This window comes from Sparus aurata, chromosome 10, assembly GCF_900880675.1.
Source record: "Sparus aurata chromosome 10, fSpaAur1.1, whole genome shotgun sequence".
Taxonomy (NCBI): domain Eukaryota; kingdom Metazoa; phylum Chordata; class Actinopteri; order Spariformes; family Sparidae; genus Sparus; species Sparus aurata.
Window position 1 is genome coordinate 22,525,948 of NC_044196.1, and position 22,709 is coordinate 22,548,656.

Consider the following 22,709-nt stretch of genomic DNA (forward strand, 5'->3'; position numbering starts at 1 on the left):
GACATAAACACACATTTTTCGAATGATTAGATGTGTTTTTTTCCAACCAATCCAAGATCTTTGTCACTGCATGCACAATAATAAATCTAACAGGAGGAATCCAGTCTGGATCCACATCCAGTTTCCTAAACCTCCTTTGCTGCTGTATGTGAAAGGCAGCTTCCGGCGCTGTCAGGCCAGAGCAGAGACACATTCCTGGCAGACAGAAGCTCTACTGCTTTAGATGCTTCGGGATCATTGCAGCTGTATTCATTCAAGTCCTAAAGGATGAAGGTATAAGGTGTTACTACAGCAGGCTAATGCAGGGCAGTGCCCCGAGGGAGGATCACATCTCTCTCTACTTCGATACCTCAACAAACCTCAACCTTTATTAGGATTTGATTTGTGGGAGCAGCTACAGGACACAAGTCCTCTGTGAGGTTTTAATGCTCATTGTGAAGAAATCATGAGGTGAATTAAAAGTTAAGGTCTACCATATGTTTTTGATTCAAAGCAGGAAAAAACTTGCCAAAGGGTGGCACCACAGTCAATACCAAAAGACTAACTGGGTGTTCAGACAGAATACTAGGGGAATTTTAGAGGTTTCACAATCGAATAGGAAGAAGAACACAACATAAAAACATGATTACACGCAAGTTTGACCAGGGTTACTTTGTGAAATTTGTAAATGTGTGCTCCTCTTTCCGAATATACAGGAGTGACTGCAGGTAAATAACAGGAACGACTGCAGTTTCCGTTGAGATCTCAGATCAGTGAGAGGCTGAGCTGAACACAGACACAGTTCGACAGAAATGGTCAGTGTTGCTGTTGCTCGCCTACATTTACATTTACATTTACATTTGTGGCATTTTGCAGATGCTTTAGTGCAAAGCGACTTACAATAAGTACATTTGTCACGAGAAAGAAACCACAACATATCGCCGTCGATAAAGTAAGAATGTAAAATAATAAAAACAATTTTTAAGCCTTCATCTGAGCATAGCAGCTGCTATTATTCAAGGATACCTTAATTACATAAGGCATTAGTTTAAAGCATCTGTATGGTTGGTGAGTTGGCTTTTTGGCATACAGTTCAGCAGTCTGAACCGTGGATGCAGCATCAGAGGCAGAGCTGCATTCATACCCATGAACGCTGGCCAGCAGTGCATGAAGCCAAGTTTGACTTCCTGGGTGTAAAATTACCCAAAGCTTCTGCACAGCTTCCCCACTGTGCAATCCATAGTGTACTAAAGCCAGCCGACGACTGTGTGACAAACTTCACGTTTAGCCCTCTCCTAACGTGGAAAGAAATAAAACAATATAATAGTGCAGCTTTTCTTGTTTTTCCGATTTCTCGGGGGTTGCGACATTCCAAATGTAAGGTAACGGGGAAACGTGTCTTTGGGACCAGATCTGCATCATGTGAAAAAATAACACAGTCACGTTGACCTTAAAGCTCAGCACACTACCCGGGGACTTGGTCTACAGCCAGGCTAGCAGCTCTGTGACACTGTATGCTAACATCAGCCCGCTAACATTCTTTCAATGGCAAAGCTAACATGCTGAGGTTTACACCGTTAACAATCTGAGTTTAGCTTTGTTTTGTGAATTCACACTACACACAAAGTACAGCTGAGGCAGTTTTCCAAATGTCATGCTAATACATCAGAGAGTTGTTGATATATCTGCTGATTTATTTGAAGCTGGGATAAACAATCAGCTCGGCAATCGTGAAGTCGGTTTTGTTGAGATTTGCTTTTGGCATAAGAAATTCTGTTAGTATGTGAAAACTTCAGTCTGCAGTAGTCACTATGAAAGTCTATCAATCTGTTTTTTTTTCAATTAAAAAGACTGAATACAATAAAGTCAACACATTTTCTATCATCAACATGGGAAAAAAACATAAATATACCAGATATGCTCCTTTAGCTTCCGACACCCCTCTGACCTTGAAGACAGAGGTTGTCTGACATTGTCCCCTCAAGGCTAACACTGACAGGTGCAGAATGAGCTCCATATGGCTGATATGCCGATGGAAGGAAGAGGGACGAGATGAAGAAGCAGTCGCGCAACAAAAGATGATGCGCAACATTCAGCTGACGTTTTGCTTCCTATAGGGGCATGGAACTTATTTTAAAAAGTTTTCATCACGATATTGTAAGTTCATCAGCCATACGAGTGCGGAAACATGAGCCGTCGGTCGATTTTTCACCTCCACCCTCTCACTGTCTTCTTCCACAACCAAAATGAGTAGCTTTTTAGGGAGAGCAGTGTCAAAACGATTTCTATAGCTGCAGGTCTGATTCTTTCTGCTTCCCTTTTTTCGCAGAGAGTGCAAGTTAGTTGGCCACTGACCGTAGTCGTGGCTGTGTGTTCCAATTCCAGTGTTATGGCTGAGACACATGCGATGTGAGGCCTTGCAACAGTCGGCTGCTAGTTTTTGGTGTGTCTTGGTGTGACAGGTCAAGTCCCACATTAGGTTCCAACTTAAAACCGACAAGTCCCAAGTCATGTCAAATCTTGCCCCCATGTGTCTTTAATTTCCTTAATAAGTTACGCTCGTCTGCACTACCAAACGCAATTTTCCCTCCTTCGTGAGTAAGACAAAGGGTGTAGTTGTAAATCAGTGGTTAAAGGGAGGATATCGAGCCAATCAAAGTCGAAAAGTTAACGTCCAAGTCAAGCCAGATGTCGTACTTGAGTTGCAAGTCTTTTCCAATTTTGCCAAGTCATGTGACCAGAATTATCTTTGAAGAGAAACTGATTAGTCGTTAAGTTTGAGGATTTTTTTTATGGTCAAATTAACACTTAACTCCTGTCCCAACTACCACAATTAGTTATCATTATTATGGGAAAAATAAACTGTATGTGTTTTTTGTTTTTTAGGGCCTGGGCTTGGATCCTTCTTCTGGATTTTGTTCTGTTTCATTTCATTTTTGCAAACTGTCTACATCAAGACATGATAGGATGTTAAACTGGGGCTTGTTTGAAAAAATGAATGGTCCAAGTACAAGAAAGAGGTTGAACCCTGACACCAACACACTTTCCAGATATCTCATTTGGGCAAAAATACATTCATTTTTTCATCAAAGTCCTTTTTAATTGAACAAAAGAAGCTATGAAATGAGTCGTACCGCTGACAGTCACCTACTCTACCTTTCCCCTCATCTCCCTCTCTGAGGCTGGAGCCATGTGCCAGCTGAGAGGCAGCCCATCAGAAACAGTAAAGGATGTTTTTCTCTCAGCATACTGAGCCTCTTTCCCTTCAAACAGTCTGACTGAGAATGGCAACACAGAGTAAGACCAAAGAAATGTCAGGCATGAGAGAAAGAGAGCTAGAAAAAAAAAGGCATGTGCTTCTAATTTCCGACTTTCTGAGAAATGAAAACCTGATACGGAAAAGGCTGATCAATTCGTGATCAATCTATTTGTTTGTCATGTCAAACAAATGAAGACAACGTTTGTCCACCTTAATATGAAAACACCCGAAATCACGAGAGGGATAGAGAAAGCAAAGAGAGACGGACGGAGGGACTGCAACGACAAACATTTGGCCATTTCACCCAACAATCTGTCTCTCCGGGCAGGGCTCCAAACTCAAGACCAAAACCAAAAGATCAGGTCCAGATTTATCAGTTATTTGAAAAGCTGTCATCCCAAATGTGAGGTCAGTCAGGACAAACCCTGCACACAACCCCAAAGAGGCAACATAAACATAATGATGAGCATGAGACAGTCTGAAATCACACAGGTAAGGAGGCATTGGGATGCTGCACACACAAGCAAACACCCATGTACACATGGTCATGAGAAGCACACACATGCAATCTGTGCTAAGTGAGAGAGATGATTGGATTAGAGCCCCCTGCTAAAGAAATGTCAGGCAGTCAGCACACCTCAGCTTTACTGCTGCCAAAATACGGAGGTCCGACTGTGTCAAAATGAAATGAGGAATCAGACGTGGTGTGATAGTATAATGATCAGCGAGAGGACACGAATGGGCACGAGTCACTTCGCTGGACAGATTTCGGGGGTGGAAGTCAGCACACAGCCCATGCTGTTTAAAGTTACTTTTCATCAACTCCAAATACCTTCTTAAAGGAACAGTTCAACCACAAAGTTAAATCCAGCCATCATTCCTCCCCCACAGCCCCGAGGTCCCAAACTGAATTTAAAAGATGTTACTTCATGAGCACTTTCCTTTCTCTCGCAGCGCTTATTAGGCTTGCCAATCCTATGTAAGCTAACAGAGGGGGTGGGGGGGTCAGGAGGTGGGTTGCCACGCATAATACACCTCAGAGACCTTTTTGGACACGATTCAGTGGGGTCAAACAGACAAACACAAGCTCATTTCGCACATGTGTTTTGCTACATCATACGAGAATAGAACAAGAATCTGTGTGACAGTGTGATATACAAAGTGTATCGGGGGGTAATTAGCTTTTAGCGAGGCATCCAGACCATTACATCAGTTTGACCGTATTGACACGACAGCTGCAACTACACAGCCGCAGACAAGAGCCAGAGCTGCACAAGTATCAGGATGCCTGAGCTGATTTAACGTGCTACGAAGAGTGTCGACATACACGACACGCATGCACACAACAAGGCCTGCGGAAACACCGTCAGCTTCAGATCTGCACGCAAGTCCGTGAAGGGGGGGGGGGGGAAGACGGAAGAGGAGGTGGGACGGGTACAAAGAGATGATTGGACAGAAGACATGTTGTTGAACGTCACCTCAGGACGGGTTGAAAACAAACATGTGTCCTGATGTAAAGGCGTGCGTGAAGTCAGCACTCTGTCAGCATGTAAGCACGGAGGAACATAGCACTCATCGATTAGGACTGACATGACCTGTGGACATCAAGGGTTTCAGATCGTGTGTCAGTCAGCAACATAGGGCAGTAATCAGTGAAGTAAATTACAATTGTTATCTGTTTGACACTTGTATTACCTTGTGAGGGGGCAGGATTCACAAGCTCACCTGATCATGTGGTCTCACAAATCCATCTCTCCAGGCTTCAGGCTACGCCCGTGTCCAAACCACAGTGGTCTGAACCAATCAGCCATCCTGTGAGGGACTACTGGCAGCTACAAGCGAGGTTTAGATGCGACGACTAATGATCGGCTCCTCCAGCGGTTAGCGTAGCTGCTTTAGCATCAGCAGAGTTTCTTTCAGAACCACACTGTAGGATTTTTTCAATGGAAAAGATGCTTTTGCTGCACTTTTGTCGGACTTCAGTAAGAGTTCTATTACCAACTGACTTCATTGGCGTTAGCCTCTTACGACAATATCATACTGTTAATTGATCTGATCCGTAATGCCCATGATGGACAGTGATAGACTGATAGTTTGTGCAATAACCTGCCAAGTATTTTTTTGATGGTGCCTGTCCTTATTCAAAGTGTTTCCAAGGATGACTTCCTGTGTGGTTCTGTTTAATTTGCTTGGGATGTCTGGGTTTGTGTTGTTTCATAGAGCCAGAGACGACGTCCTAATATGTCTTTTTTTGTCCACAACTGAAAGATTTTCATTTTTACTGTCATAGAGGAGGAAAGACAAACTAAACAAATGTAAATATATGTAAAATATGTTGAGGTTTTATACGATCGGTCAATCAACAGAGAATAGTTGACAACTACTTTGATCATCCATCCTAGTTTTTAGTCAGTTTTCCATGAAGAACATCAACCATTGTCTGCTTTCATCTTCTTAAATGAGATGATCTTTGTTCAGTTATCACAGTAAATGAAGAGTCTTTGGGTTTTGGACTTTGGGTTGGACAAAAGAAGCTATGTGAAGACATCACTGTGAGCTCCGGGGAAATTGTGATAAGCTGTTTTCATTTTATTTCTTTAGACATTTTATTGACTAAACAATTCATTAAATTGGTGGAGGAATCGATAATGAAAATAAGAATTACTTGCAGGCCTGCACGGAGGCTCCTCAAACACAAAAAGCACACACAAGATCAAACCAATACAATTTGAAAAAAACAGCTAACTTTACAGCCGCTGTGGACATGACATCCAAAGATTGGTATGAAAACACACAATCACACCACTCCTGCAGGCTGACGTTCCAATGATGTAACAGATTGTTACACAGTGCACACTAGGGTGGACACATTAAAAGACAAGAAAACAGCCAGCAACGGCCTGATACCGTTTCCCAAAAGACTATCTGATTCATCTTGTTAGCATGTTAAGCATTTGGCCTCTACCCAAGTATCAATGATTGAGTGTGAGTCATCTGCATCAGAAACTATACCATACATCTGGCAGAGCAGCAGCACCCAACCTAAGCCTTGAGCTAAAAACCCAGTCTGGCTTAGCGCTACTAAAATGCTAATCTAATTTCTGCTCAGAATATTCCATCATGGGATTAGAGAAACACAGCCATGCTGGTGGAGTGCCAAGCCTGAGCCTTTTTTTTTTTTTTTAAATGAAGCTGTGATAGTGTGAGAAGTCCCCCACCCTTGTATGGTCTCATGTTTTGTTTTGTTGTGTGTACTACACTATACTACGGACTATAACCAAGAATAACCACATTGTAAGGACAATTTGACATGTAACATTTCATGCAGGGTAATGAAAGAATAAAAGTGGATTAAATGAACGGTCCGGGCCAGGTTCACCTCGGGGAAAGGCTCAGCAAGCGTCACCCAGACACACCCACTCTCTCTGGGGTGAGACATGTCATAAATTATACATACAGCTGACATTGCTGAAAAATGCATTATATCACATTGTCCCGAAAAAATGTTGCAAATGTTCCACATGAGCGCTTTCTTGTAAATAAAGTCAGATCCAGAATAGAAGCGAATTGGGAATGTTGATTCTAAAACTGAAAATCATTACATCTTTCACAAACAGTGTGCCTTCAGACCACTAAACTGAAGTGTGGTATCACTATGCATCATATGAAACACTCTGTTTGTAATAATACTGGCAGCAATTTGCTATTACCATCAATAACTTGATTCAAGATAAGAGGATAATAATTCAAGATATTTTATTTTGTTGTGTATATACATGATCCCAAATCTTTCAACAATTTTCAAACAAGAGAAAACATAACTCAAAGTAACAGTTTGTTTCATTCAGTCAGATAGGGTTAGTAAGGAGGGAACTCAGCAATTAGGACGAACAAAATATCAGCCATGTTGTTCTTTAAGGGTGTGTGTGTCCATGTGTTTGAATCCAGGTCAGCCTCTGACTGAACTCAGCACTCAGCAGTGACTCTGGTTCTCTGTCTTCTTTGTCCGGTGTCCTCTCTGTAACATTACGTTCATGAGGTAAAGTACATTTCCCCTCCAGCTCCAGTCAGTGGTCAACATTAGAGAACATAAACACCCGACAACGGAGGTCACCTCATCACTGCTGCGGTCAAGTTGATAAGCAGGAGTGAAGATAAATCTACTCTTAAACCCACAAAGATATAAAGTAATCTTCTCCGGTTGGCAAACGGCTCCGTATCAGAGCAGAGTCTGATGTGACTCAGTGTGTTCATTCCTCCAGAAGGTCTGGATCTGCAACAACTCTCTCCCCCAGAGGTGTATTCAGTGTTTCTCAAAACCAATATATTGATCATATGAGATCATATGAGCTGCAGGTTGACCGTGATGGGAATAATCCAGTTCTAAAACAGAGACAGACCTGTTTCTCTCATAGTCACATGCACAGTTGATATATGAACTATGGACTCTAACTCGCTCACACTCAGACAATCGTCTCTTCAGCAGAAAGATGTAACGATTCAATCCCTCTCTTCTGAGCACCTCCCCAAAATAATTTTCATGCAGTCCATTACATCTTCAGAGTGATTTACTATATTCAGCTGTTGAGTGATGACATTCACGTTCCTCAAATACCACCTGCAAGTGAAACAATACTGAGGAGAAAAGCGTGAAATCCTCTAAGAAATTCTTTCATGCAACATTTCCACAACTCATTACACACTCTGTCCACTGGCTGACGTCCACGTCAAATACAAGCAGCATGTGTGTGATGAAGAAGAGTCTTGTTAACCAGTTGATAAGACCAGAGAGAAGAAACCTGTGTGTCAGCATCCTGCAGACAGGCCCCTCATCAGTGCTATCGATCCACTGTATGCTGGCTGCCACAGTGTCCTCCTGCAGTGATGGGGGTTAAAGCCCACTGACTGCCGGGCCATAACAACCTTCACCCCAAGGTCTGCTGAACGTCAATCGCCCCTCACTGACAGTGCGGAGTGGGAGGGGAGGCAGCAAGATGTGATGGATGGGACAGGGACCAATGACAGGGGACGGTGGGTAGGGATTCTGTGTGCATGCATGCTCCGAGGGACGCTAACTTCTTCAATAAACAAACAGCTTCGGAGCATCTCTGAGGATTCCGTCAATAGTCCAGCCTCTCCAACACAGTCGCTCATTTGCATTCAGAATTCAAAGAACAACACAAGACCACCGTGACACTCCTCCCTTTCTGCAGCAACACAAAGGAGTGCCAAGCAAGAGGTACAAATAAACCACACGTCCAAACTCTGCTCCGCTGCTTGTTACGAAAGCTAGACGTGTGTTCAAATATAGCTACTGCTGTACACATATCACGTTTGCCGTATCTGCCGTTTCCTGAGCTCCTGTGTCCGATAAAGGAAGCAGAGATGGACGGCCATTTCCACTGACCTCTCAGATCGCCGTGGGTCAGATGATAAAACAGCCTAAATTTAGATACTGCTTTTAAATAGACCTGTTTATCAGGAGAGGGAGAGTACGTCGGCTGTGTTGGATGAGTCACTCATGCATCTCAAGACCTCATTCCATTCTTTAACCGGAAAAAAACAAAACACACTCGTGAATCTAGAGTGAACTGGTGTTTCAAAACCTCCTGTCTCTGAAATGGGCTGTTTAAAAAAACAAAAAATGGTTAATTCACCGTTCTCATTAAGAGCTTGTCGCACTCATCTGGGGCTGCAACTATAATGTGCAGGCATGATATCTGAGATAAAAGATAAGAGAAATCCTAAAGGCAAATGAAAACCCAAGAGGATTACACATTCACATTAAGCTTCCATCTCATGTAAGACCAACAGGGGTTACGCTTTAGAAGACTGAAGAACTCACTGCCTCACTCTGAACGCTGCAGAACATGCTGAAAAGTCATTTATTATACACAGCGGCTTAAAAGGTTAGTTTAAGTGACCTTTCCTCAGGACAAGTGGTGGGAATACAATGCAAAAAGCAGAGACGCAATTCTGAGGTCGCAGGACCAAGACACCCTCCTCGCCACAGCTGTGCCATGAGACATTGATATTGGGCCTTGAGATTGGAGACGAGAACCCCTGCAAAGCCCAGTTCAATTCGATTTGATTCAGGGTAAGATTAAACAGGAAAAAGCTGTTGAATAATCCGGATTCTAACCATCTATAACGCAATTTTCTGGCGACACACAACAAAAAAAGAGTCACATACACAACGCGATACACAGAGCTCGCAGTGTTTTTCGTACTCGTACAATTAGTTCAGAGCCATTCAAGAGTGCAAAGTTATATAAGTGACATACTTAAATTACAGAAGTAACTTATTTTAACCAACAATGTTTTCCTACAACTAACCTCGTGCGAGAATTGAGGGATCCTGTGAGAGTCCAGGCCTGATTTCCTACAGCTCCTGCAGGGTATTCAGAACTGCCAAATCTCTACTGGGTGTCACATTTTTACCCTCAAACAGTGTATAACCCAACCCTGACTCCAATTAATATGTTATTGTGCTGAACCTGAAGCAGGCAATTTCTCAAGACTAGGAGCTCAGAACACTTGGGGCCTACAGAGACAGACCAGAGACACAAAAAAGCCCCTGAACGAAGTCAAAGAAAAAAGGATCCATCTGATAATAGCCGATTGTGTTTTTTAGGGAAATTAACAGCTCCCAAAAATCCGCCTATTTCTGTGACTTACACAAGTGCTGGCTTTGTCCTCTGGAGCCTGCTGGCCTCCCCTGGACACAGACTACTATTCAGACTGCTAACACACACACACACGCACACACACACAGACACACACACACACAGAAACACACACAAGAAGTGTGTCCAGGTCGCTCTTGATTCCATCAATGAGGTGTATGGCTCTGCACTTCAAATGTCCTGCTTGTCCTCATGCAAACAACACACACACACACACACACACACACAGTGACTTTACATACCACCCCAGGAGGCCCAGTGAAGGCATGCCACCAATGTGACACATGCCCACAGCCTAGTGCCTGGAGGGCTGTCTAAATAGTCTCTATGAGCCCACACCAGCGCAAATATGCTGTGAGCGCCTTCAGATTCAGATCAGAGAGTGAGTCACTGAGCTCGTGCGAGGAGCACAGGAGGAAGCGAATGAGCCTCAAAGGAAAAGGATTGATCCACATTCTCAGCCGCAACCTCAAAATTCACCACTGCTGGAAATATAGATGCACGGAGGCTTATCACTCCATGTCGTTAACCAGGATAGATTATAATTTAGTGCGCTGGGGGGGGGGGGGCGGTGTATGCCTCTAAGGACATAGACAGTGTGAGTTCAAGGCCAGTTTAGACCTACTGGATAATTTTGCCACTTTCTTGACACTCTTCGCTGTGTACCATCTGTCTAAAGTAGTCCCTCTGTAGTCCCAAAGCACATCTCTAGAAGCACAGCTGGGTAGCAACAGATGACATATAATCAGTATCATGTCATCAGATCTCAAAAAAATAAGTAACGATAATACAAATGTGTCATTTCAGAATATGTTTTATATTGACAAGGATATTTGATTACATTTTTGATTACATCTTTAAAATATGGCCATATATACCATCAAAATATGAACCGATCTATATCCTAATAAAATGACGAAAACTTAAAGATATGAATTGCTGCCAGCACGTGTTTATTCCCTGTTTTTAATTGCCGTATAACACATAATGTTTAAACACACAATTATAAAAAAGGTTGCGGCTTGATGAATTAAGATATAATAATACAAATAACAAAGACAGTCCAATAGGAGAATGATAGGACATTTCTGTAAACCATTTCTGTGTCAGGCAGCTCAGGAGCAGCATCTAAATACTGCAACATTCTGCAATCAAGTTTAATAAAGTAATAATAATGAGCAGCAAAATCACTTGCAGCCACTTTGCTAATGGCGTTGTTTCAAATCGCGATTCAGCCCAACAGTATGGCAGACCTGGCAGGACAAAAAAGAACTCTGCTGAGTAAAGATGGAAGATTCAAGCAGCAGCAAAAAAAATAAAAAATCCAACAGTATCCAATTGGATAACAGTTTTTAAATCCAGATGATTAGGGAACAAATTTTAACAAAATGTTACTCAAAATCCAAGATGGCTGCTCTGCACATCGACCACTGTGAAAGCAGCGGAATTGTTACGTTTATCATGTTTTTCAGCACTTCTGTCGGACATGTTGCTTTGTTGTTTGTTTTTGCAAAAGAACGCAGGATAGGTTGTTATCGGCTGGTATTGCTCATGATGGCTAATCATGGCTAACGTGACTAGAACTGGTTTTCCCACTTGTTGTCCTGGAACACAGTCAGCTAAGGTGTGATTTAATTCCCAGCTCCTGTCAGTAAGTGGTAACAGTTCAAACTTGCCGTTCAGACTGCCTTCACCAGAAAGATTAAGAGCACTTATCTTTCCTGATATTACCAAAATTGGCCATATCCTGGCAATCAGCCCCTGTCATCAAGCAAATAATGACAAAAGGATGGTAGGATTTATCCTCTGACGACCATGAACATCTAAACCAAATTTCCTGACAATCTGTGGAGTAGCTGTATCTTGTCTTGCTCTGGACAAAAGCGTTGGATGGACAGACGGACAAATCAACCTTTGCATCCTTCAGCCCTGCTACTAATGAGGCAAAAAAAGCTCAGTCACTGAACCGTTTTCAGAAATCACGTGATGTTTGTTTCCTCTAGTCGTGGCTCCAAGCTCAACCGAATCTTACAATAGAAGTGCTGATTATGTCTTGAGTCTCCCCGTCAGTGGAGTTGCATATAGAAATGCAGCAGTGTTACACATGACTGCCTGATCTCGTCTCTACGTTGAAAAGAAGAATGTGAGGCGGCTTAAAGTAAATAAAAGAATGACGGTGTTTGTCTGTCTGATGCTTCAACTGTCCTCAGGCCTCCATCACAGCTCATGGTTTGCTTGTCATCAGCTGATGACATAATGTTAACTAATGACAGGATTTACAGAAGTAAGGGAGAAGGATCTCAACTATCATTTCAGCTATGATAATAGGATAAATTAGAGGCGACTGAGTCCAATCTGTGAGCGCGGACATTTACCAAACAGCTGCATGACACAGCAAACTGATCTCAGTAAATCTGTCTACTGCCAGCTGAGCGGCACATCTGTGCGGTATGACACCTGCCAGACTGCCAATAATCCACCAACCCCTCCATGCAGGACTGGCTGAATAACGGGGTCTGAATGTTCATAGGTAGATATGCTTGTAAAAAAAAAAAAAAAAAAAAGATATGATGATGAGTCGTCATTAAAAGGCATGGACATGGTTTAGATCTTTTTATTTAACACCACAGCTATATATCCTTATCATGTTCTTCCTTATAGCCTATACACTCTTGGCTGGCTCAGGTGAGGGTTGGGGCTCGATTAGCTTTTTTTCTCATTTAATTCCAATGACCTAACTTTCTTCCTTTTAAGAAATATCAATCAATGTAATAATCAGTCAAATAGAAAACCCATTTAGTTACCCAAATACTACAATAATATAATATGTAAAGCGTGAAGAAAAAAAGGCACATTTCTTAAGGAAGTGTAATATCTTAAAACCCCTCTATTCTACAGATCTGATGCACTAGCCTTAGCATTGTCGACTAAAAAGACTACTGCAAAAAAAAAAAACACCAAAGTCAACAGTCAGAAATGTAATAAAGTATCTTTGTAACAATATTCTGAAATGACACATTACTTATTTTTTTTGTGATCTGATTACACAATGGCTAATGTGGCTTGCGTAAAATATACGAACCAAGGAGTTCATTGGAATTGAGTCCTTAATATCACTGGTGTAAGAGAGGTTGTGACGAATCTGTATGCTCTCAGCTGTTTACAGTATTCATCAAGGTATCGGTTATTCTGGCAGTGACATGATGGATAAAATCAAAGCATAAAAACCTTAAAGAATATTTCTCGCATGTTCTCTAAATGTTCGTGTTGCTATGAACCGTGTGTGGCCACCAGCCAGTGTACTGCTCCTCAGATATTCTGGAGCATCTGTTCTGCTGGGAAAATGCTTAGTCATGTCCTGCAAGGTGAAGGCAGAGACTCAGGCGGACACTGGGCGTTGTGACTGCAGAGGAGGAAACTAAGAACCATCGAGCACTTCGACTGTGACCCTGCTACTGCTCCGGAGCCCAACAATCTCAACCCAGCATCGGTTCGTGTTATATTGATTCAAATACACATGAGGAGCAGAGGCACGAGTTGTTTTCTATTTTTTTTTTTTTTTTTGCGTTTGCTGCATAGTTTTAAAATGAATTGCTCTTCTTTTTTTATCACTTCATTCTTTGTTTGAATGGAGACAAGCGCACTGTAGCAGTGTGAGATCTCAGTGACGTCACTTCAGGTGACGCGTCACACGACCACCATGACCTCCAAAACCAAAACACCCTAATTCTGATACTTCACTCCTACTTGTTCCAGATCTTCGCTCCAGCAAGCATTAATTTCTGGTTGCCACAGTAACAATAGACTGTCATATCATTTCAATTTAAATAATCACTTGCCACAAGATCACTTTTCAGGCGTGTCAGCGCTTGGTAATGGAATATAAGTTGTACCATGATTTTCATTTTATCATGGTTATTTGTTGAACTACTTTAACCTTTTGGGGTATAGGTTTTAACTAGCTGCTTAGCCCTGTCCAAAACCTCTAAATCTGAATTTATTGCAGTACTCCGACTCAGCAGTTCGAGCAGTTCTGTCTTGTGGGCAAGAGTGCTAATGTTGGCACCTGCACAAATAAGTTAGCCTTACATGCTAGCTCCCAATCAGAAACGTCTATATATATATATATATATATAGATGCCACATTACCAACTTCGGTTTGCTGCAGTGAATGGTCAGTTTCACCGCAAACCACAAAGAAATGTAACAAGTACTCTTAAAAATGTGATAAGAAATTTAGCCAACACACAAATTGGACATGTGGTTAGGGGAAGTTCAGCTCTACTGCAAGACAACACAAACCACTATTGCGCCCGAAAAGAAACTGTGCAGACCATTATCCAAGGTCGAACAAGGACGAATGAGATCGTAGCACGATCGCTGTGTTTCCAGGTCTTAACAAGTACTTTGATGAGTGCAATGTTATAATAAGGAGCCACAAACTACACTAATGAAAGCCTGATTATAATGAATCAGAATTACCCTTTAAATTTGCATTTCTGGGACCATTTTCGGACACTTTCTCAATTAAATACAAATCTCGAAATGTCGATCCACACCTATCACTGGGGCTGCCACATTAACATCCTTTCATTGATCCCTCAGAGCCCTCTGTATCTCTTTCTGTTTACATCCATGTCTCTCTCTCTCTCTCTCTCTCTCTCAGAGTCATGCTGCAACGGACAGATTTTGTCTCACAAGCTGACCTTGGCTGAGACAGGAAAAAACGAGTGGCAGATGTCCTCCTCTACAGGAGGAGAAGACGAGGTGGCAAACTGACCTCCACCCCCCTCTTACAGCACTGTCCGTCATCAGTGCCTCAGCCTCACACTCCTGTTTGCCATGTTAATCACTGTACTTTCACACACCCGGAGATGAATATCCCGGAGGCTGTGACGGCTACAAACAGGAACTCACTTCTGTTTTAGGCCAGAGCTTTTGAGGTGAAACGAAGGGAAGAAGCTCATTTGTTCTTCATGGCAGCGTCGCCTCGAGGAAATCATATGTTTCCTCAGTGGCTCCTGAGTTCATAATGTGTGTGTGTGTGTGTGTGTGGGTGTGTGTGTGTGAGGGTTTAACGTCTCTATCTCTACGGATTTTACATGATTATCGCATCGCTCAATTTCTTTTTATGGCATATGTTCAGACTGAATGGTGACAATGGCACCACTGTGATCTGAAAGCACCAGTGGGTTTGGGTGAACTTGACCGGATCTCAACTTTTATGGTGGTAAAATCTCTGAGCGATACGAAAATAAAGACAGCATCCGGCAGGCCCCGCATGGTCACACACCTTAAATATTTGATTATGAGGCTTATGCACTACAAGGTCCTGGTCTCTGTTATAAACAAGCTCTATTAACAGACTGAAAGGCATTTTGCATGTTATCTTTGTTGCTGATAAACCAATCATGACATAAAAACTGCTGATTTTCCAACTATTTCTGCATATCCTATATCAGCTTGATGCGTAGCCTATGACATAAACGTATGGTAGCCGCTTCCTTAGTATAGTAAAATAAAAATGTGTGTTTGTAAATGACAGATTGCAACATCCACACTGCTTTAGTGGCTATTTCTGAGCGCTTACAGGAAATACTGCGACTGTGGTTGAATGGAAAACACCGGCTAATAGACAACAGGCCCAACATGACTGAGTGTCGTAGCCGTGGAGTCTGACAGTCGGCAGCTCTGCCTCTCAGCCTTCTCTCGTGGAGCGACTATTCACAGGCGAGCAGGTGAGCACTGAGGATTGATGCAACGCAGTGTAACGCCATATATCCAATGGTTTCACCAAGTCAACGGCAATGCATTCAAATTTGACAGTCAGCACACAGGTTACAGGCTCTGGCATTTCACAAGCAAAAGTGGGAGAGGATCGTATCAAAGCAATGTCGTTTCACACTTAAACGCGAGCTGTGAGAGTCAGTGAAGGGGTTAATAACAGGCCGTGGAGTGTGGAGAATTGCTGTCACACGAGATCTCAGCAGAGATGTGATTTGATTTTTTATGACAGATGAAGGGTCAGCTTCCACTAATAGGCTTATAAATGACTAATGAAGAAATATGAGGAAAAATACTTCTGGTTCTACGTCAGCTACATATCAATTCTGTGGAAAAGGAAAAAACGATTAGGTTCATCATTAGAAGGACTTAATCACTGTGGAAAACCCTAACCATAGATCACAGTGGCCACTGGGCAAAATTGGAAGCAAAGCTAAGCGGCTCCATTGTTTCCTGATCTACAATACACCGGTTGGCAAACTACTGCAACTTAGATGATAGTAACCTGGAACATGCAAGCTTGTTAACCACTAGTTAGTAATTGAGCTAGCTTTGTCGCTAACCTGTCAATAAATGAATGCTGTTTATCCGACTCCCGTTTTACAACTGAGGGGATCAGGTCAGGCTGGGCAATGTTGCCTTAACATCTCATTAAAAATCTCCTCTACAGTTATTCATTAATGTTGAGACAACGGACAAAAATAAATCTTACAACATTTTTCTCCAAATACCTCAATATTGATATTGCAACAATACTGTGGGGATGACTATCAGTACTTTGACAACTTTTAACACATCGCAATCATGTTTGATCAATAATCATCAGTAATGTGGATATAATGACTAAGTGGGCGGGGACGGAAGTATTTGAACAAGTAGAACAGAAGACACAGAATATGACATCACTTATACAGCCTTTAAAATCAGAAGACAGCACCTGTGTCATATCACCATATAATGAAATCCCGACATCTAAGACCATGGTAAAGTCTCATATCATGATAACAGTATAATGCCGACATATTGTTGAAAAGATTTTCAACTGTAGATCTACTTCCTTCGAGCAGATTCCTTCATCTTACCAGCGCATATGACTTTTCTGCAAAACATTCAAATCTAAATCTGAAAAATGGTGACCAAATTCTCAAAAGTGCATTGGTTCATAGTGTGAGTAGTAGTGACCTTGTGGTGAGGTCACTACAATGAGCAGGGGATTATAGGCCTCGCAATTCATGCCAGAACAGATAACAGGCTCCTTTAAACAAGGCACAAACAAGTTGTCAAGCCATAATTCTGTATTTCCCAAACATAAATAGTACTTTATTATACGTACATAACATATTTAACACATAACAGGGCAGATACTCCACACATACACGTGTTGTGTACAGTGTCGTGTCACCACTCTACAGGACTTCATTCATCACAGACCTTCCGATGCACCCTTACCTAAGTTTGAGATCAAGCAGTCTCATATCCCTTTCCCACTGGTCAAAAATCCCACTTAAACCCACTAAGATCGTGCTTTTGTGTGCAACGGGAATGGGAAAACTCTGCATAAACATCCAGGTCTGTTGACTCTGCAGTAGGCCCGGGTTTTTATCACCTGGGCTTGGCTTTGATCTAAACGTAAGACCCGGGTGAACACGCTAAATTCCGCTGCACAAAGTGATGACTCGTTATCAACATCTGGTGGTGGCACGTAAATAAGGAAGGAATATCAGTTGCGGTCTATTCAAGGACGTTTTATGATTGGCCAGTGTTGAAGACAGAGCCCCGTTCATCCCTGTGAAAGTTGCTCAGTTGTGTTTTGAAGCCCAAAAAGCTCAACTTTCCAAATGAGTCATTTCACAGGGATTGTGGCATTTATTCACACTTTTACAGCCCCTTCTTTTACAATGTCACCTTATGGTAGATAAGCTTACATTGGTATAATTTTGGGCCCCAGTGCATCAGATGACGATGTAGTTATACAGTCGGCCATTACGAAAATTGGCTTCATTGGCTCCACTTCTTGTGGGCTTTGTCTATTGTTGTTTTCTCTTCTGTTGATTAGGGCTCCCAGTCATCCAGGTCATGGGAATTGTAACCCCTAAGTTCCACCAGATCTGTCTTCTAGGTTTCACTCTAGTCTATATGTGTACTTCCACTGGCTCCATTGCATTGCGAGTCTGCTCCGCTGCAGCTCCAGCAGTCCGGATCCTGACGTAGCAGATACGCAGGGCTTTTATTTCTGCCGGATGCTGGAGCACGGCACATCAATTCAGTTGAAATGAGCACAGAGCAGACAGTAGAGTCACACGCCGAAACAACTACATAACATCCAGTTAATTTTCATGATAAAACGCTCTGTGTTGACTCCAGCAGACAAATCCAAGCACTTCTTCAAATCCTTCGGTTGGGAACACTTCTTGTTGTGTTTATAACACATACGTATAACTGCGGTCAAGCATGATTCTGTAATTATCACAGAAACTCCTCAGTCTCCCAACTCCAGCTGTCCGGCAGAGCTGCGCCATACTGCACTCAAAACAGAGCCGGTGGGGGTGGACGGACGACGGAGCGGCACCATTACGCAATGGACATGCAACCAGTGGAATTCCCGGCTAAGTGCTGTATCGTAGGCAACTGGACTTGTTTCAGTTTCTTGAGGACGTTTCACCTCTCATCCAAGAGACCTCTTCAGTTCTAACGACCAAGAGTCCAGTTACCCAACAAAACAGCAGAATTTTCTCTTCGGTTACAACTGACACTTCAGATAAGAAAAATCACAGATGGGCTGCCTTGCCTGTGGGAATGGGGTGAATAGGCGATCTTTATCAGGTTGAACCGCGTTTAGAAAAACCTGTGCAGACGAGCTACTTCTGGTGGAAAAAGCGGTACAAGCTTTACATCTGGCCTTCAATTTGCATTGCTGTCACTCCGGTCTTGTGTACACATTAGAACATCAGAGCCGCCAGACTGGTGACACTGATACTGCCATACACCTGTTGTGAGCGCCTCAGCTTGGAGCAGGCTGTAAACGGTTCACCTCTGCACAGACAACACGCTGCAGTGTTTCAGCAGAGCGCTCTGTCTAATACTATCTGAGAGCAGCACATGTTGGCTCTCCTGTGTATGACTCATTCACAGGAACACTGTGCCAGCAGTTTGGCAGGCTGATGGAAAGGAAATAGAATCATTTATATTTCAGCATACTCCAAGCGGGCAGCACACTGTAAATACTGCCTTATTAACAGGGCACAGCAAGAAATCATCTCTATGTACACAGCATCATCGGCTCCAGATGAGCAGCAGTAACAGGATTAGTCAGGACAACTTCATGACTTTCCAGCAGTCATCTTTCTACGGCAGTGCAAATGTCATATTCAGGGAAACGCCTTCCCAGCTAAAGCCCGCTGTCTCTCTGTGAGACAGCCCATGCCCCGACACTTCAGTATCAGCGACGTGCAAGACAGCGTGTCAGTGGCGACAGCACGTCACGCCAGACTCCATTCAGAATCTCTCCCGTTTGTGTTTCCTCGGGCATCAGCAAATGTACGTGCATGACATCGAATGACGTGGGGGCTCACATACGTCTTCGGGTCTTATCTGAGATTCGGTACGCGAAATGACATTAAATTCGATCAAATCTGAACTTTTACAGCGAGTCATACAGCTTGGTAAAACCCATCATTTTAAGGGACGAGGTAACTTGACAAAGCGATTTTAAATGAGGATTTTATTTGAAAAAATAACAGCTGGTTGATGTGTCAAACTCACGCCGAATGAAAGAGTAGTTTCTGCTGACTCAGACTGAGTCTGCAATCGAACTCTTGCACGCATGTGTCTTCGCAGATGCCCGAGAAGGTGTTAAACTCACATGGTTTCAAATGAAGTTCGGCATGTTGTTGTTTTTTTTTTTTCACACGTCCGCGTGAATGGAACGTTTTTGGGCATGCGACTCGCGCACAGACGTGTGTACCTGTCGTGTTGTGGCGGGCTCCTCATTCCCGGTGGGTGAAGGTGTCTCTCCTTCCAGCGATGCTGGGGTGACCGGAGAAGAAGCCATGTTCCCCCCCTCCTCTTAGTCACTCACTAACAGCTCCTGGTGTCACTTTCTGCTGTCCTCCAGCATTCAGCCCTGCTGCTGCGAGCGGACCGGTAACACCAATGGTTTCCTGTCCGTACACAGTGACTCTCTGTCCGGCTTCACAGTGGAGTCACTGTCCCTCCTCCGGCCGGTGCTCGTATGCTCGCAGTCCGGTATTCCAGTCCAGGCAGATGACGTTTTTCCCCGGGTCCCTCACACACTTCTTTACACACACACGCACACACTCTCTCTCTCTCTCTCTCTGTTTCTCTCCTTCTGCGCTCTCCCCTGTCTTTGACTTCACCCCAGCTCTCACTGTGCTCAGCCTAAGTAGCGAGGCGAGACTCTTATTTCGGACGACATCTCTCTCCTCTCTTTTGTGCGTGTGTTTTTGAGTGTGTGAATCTGGGTTGCTCCACTTCCTCCAGCAGCACACACTCTGGTGTAAGCCAGTGTTTTGTTTTGATTTTTTTTTTTTTTCTTTCATTTTAGCTCGTGCGTTTCGCTGGAACATTTCATTGGCATGACAGTGAACCTGATTCCATGTTGTCAACACTGTATGCTTCTCATAAAGCCACATAATAATGCAATATTGCACAGTTTGCACAAATGCAAATTCATTGTTAAGTTAAATGTACCTCATGTTGTGCTTCAAGGGTGCCAGCAGCAAAAACTCCTGTCTCCCAAACACACACACACACACACACACACACACACACACACACACACACACATTCATTGCAGCATCATCGTCAACCACCGGCCTCTACTTTGCACTGTGATGTCCTGACAACATGATCCCCTACACTTTGACCGCACAAAAACAGCAAGGTGTTCCCCATCTCATCATACACCTGCCTTTCATCACCATGCATGCAGCAGGCTTATGGGGGATGGTAGCTTGTTTTAGGGGGGTTGGGGTACCAAGAGGGAAGAGGGGAGCCTCAGCCATATGATTTGTCACAATCTGAAGGGGGGTGTCCTGGGATGAAGACGGACTGTGGGGGGCAGCTGTTTCTAGGTGATTGGTTGAACTGGTTAAGGGCAGTGACATTGACTGCCCCTCTGGGTGACCCCAGCTCAGAGACACAACAGAGGAAGGGGAGAGGGGCTTCCTTACAGCCCCGATCTAGGAGAGGCGATGTCAGAGGATTTGTTTAAGAAGTACCATGCTGGCTCTGATTAAAAGCTGATTGCTTGGTAGCTTTGCAATCCATAACCCTTACCCTGAATTAGTGAAGAAAACTGTCGGCTGGAAATTAAAGGATAAGTTCACCCAAAAATGAAAATACAGACATTATCTTTTCCGAAAAACAGCAGCGATAACACATAAAATGGCTCCACACAGCTAGTCCAGCGTACTCTAACCCTCGACATGAAGTCTTTGTCTTTGCATCTTAATTGAGGAATTTCCTTTACGCTTTCAAAGTCAAATAAAGTATATATGGATTTGTAAATAATGTTTGTCATTGTTAAAACATTTTGCCGCTTTGACATAAAAGGTCTTCATTCACGAGGCCATGTTTGGACAGAAAACACTTCTGTGTGGGGAAAAAAACCTGCAGCCTCATCTTCAAACACCCACTATGTCGGCACACAGAGGAGGTGCCAATGCAGAGGAATCGGAAAAAAAGTACAGAAAAAGTCATATCCAGCTTAACTTTTGCTTCAACGCAGTGTCCCAGGCAAAATCCTGCATTGGCCAATCAGATAAGTGTCAGCACACACTCTCAGCAGATTACTTAGAAAATGTGAACACTGTATTTCTACTTTTTACCTTCAGTGGCCACAAATGTCACTGTGATTAATTCCAAAAGTAAAATCCTGATCGACTTCAGATTCATGGACCTCCTGAATCATGCCTCATTGTCGCACTGGTACCTGTAACAATATGCCCCCAAACCACTTGCTTTTTTAAACCTTTTTGGTTGAAGCAGACAGTAATAGGGAAATTATGTAATTAGGCTGTCTCTATGTAAGATTTATTCTCCTTATTAACCATCTCTTGGGAAAACGATCTGGCTCATTAGCTGCTAAATGCTCCACTGTGTTCACCAGCTAGCTTATTTTGTCCATGTTTTGGTGCTGGGTGGGTGGCTTACGGTGGGTTTATCAGAGCCGTTTTCATTGAAAACAACCGCCTGATGCTGGTAGAAGGTCGGATGAAAACAGTGACAGTGATCTAACATGATAAAGCTGCAGAAGGAGAACCAAAACACTGAGCTAAAAGATGTCAAACTGAGTGGGGCAGTCAGCTGTTTAGGTTTCCCACCCCTTTGATCACATCATATTGATCCATTGATGATGTGAATATATTCATTAGTGCAACTTATTATGGGATAGGAATATATAGCGTTAATTGTATATGAAACACAATAGAATTATATCTTCTATAATGTAGCCTATAGTTACATGATAAGACTAAAATCTCTTTTTCTACTCCTTTTTATTGATTAATTAATTAATATTTCAGTCACACAGAGACCGAACTTATAGGATCTGCTGTATTAAACACACAGAGCCTATATTAATATGGTCATGTCCATTTTGATGTATTCTTTGTAAAACAACAATAATGACACGCTTCCATAGTAACACAGATTGTAATGCTTTACCTGACATGACTGTAGAAATACATTAATGAAATATTATTAGGTATCGTTAATGCATTAACGCTAAAAGGAATATGTTACTATAATGCGTTACCCCCGACAATGTTTACTTCTGTCCCATAATGGTAGCTACTGTGGCCACTGTGCATGGTTTACATGGTACCTGGTTTGCATGACACATGACAGATAGATATGAATGACTGCAAACACAATGCCGTCCGTCCTCTGCCTATTATGAGGAAAAACTGAAGGATGTTGCAGTGAAACATATCAATACCTGTGCTGCAGTTGTTCAAATCTGTGGAACAAGAGATCAT

At 42.9% G+C, this 22,709-nt stretch overlaps 1 protein-coding gene across 1 annotated transcript in view; it reads right to left on the reverse strand.

Moving 5' to 3' along the window:
• ank2b (ankyrin 2b, neuronal) overlaps positions 1-20,160 on the reverse strand; it is a 202,296-nt gene extending 182,136 nt beyond the window's left edge. Inside the window, exon 1 of the mRNA XM_030430603.1 lies at positions 19,673-20,160. Coding sequence (XP_030286463.1) covers positions 19,673-19,759 — 87 coding nt within the window. The 5' untranslated portion in view covers positions 19,760-20,160. The remainder of the gene's footprint in view (positions 1-19,672) is intronic.
• Between the last annotated feature and the right edge of the window lie 2,549 nt (positions 20,161-22,709).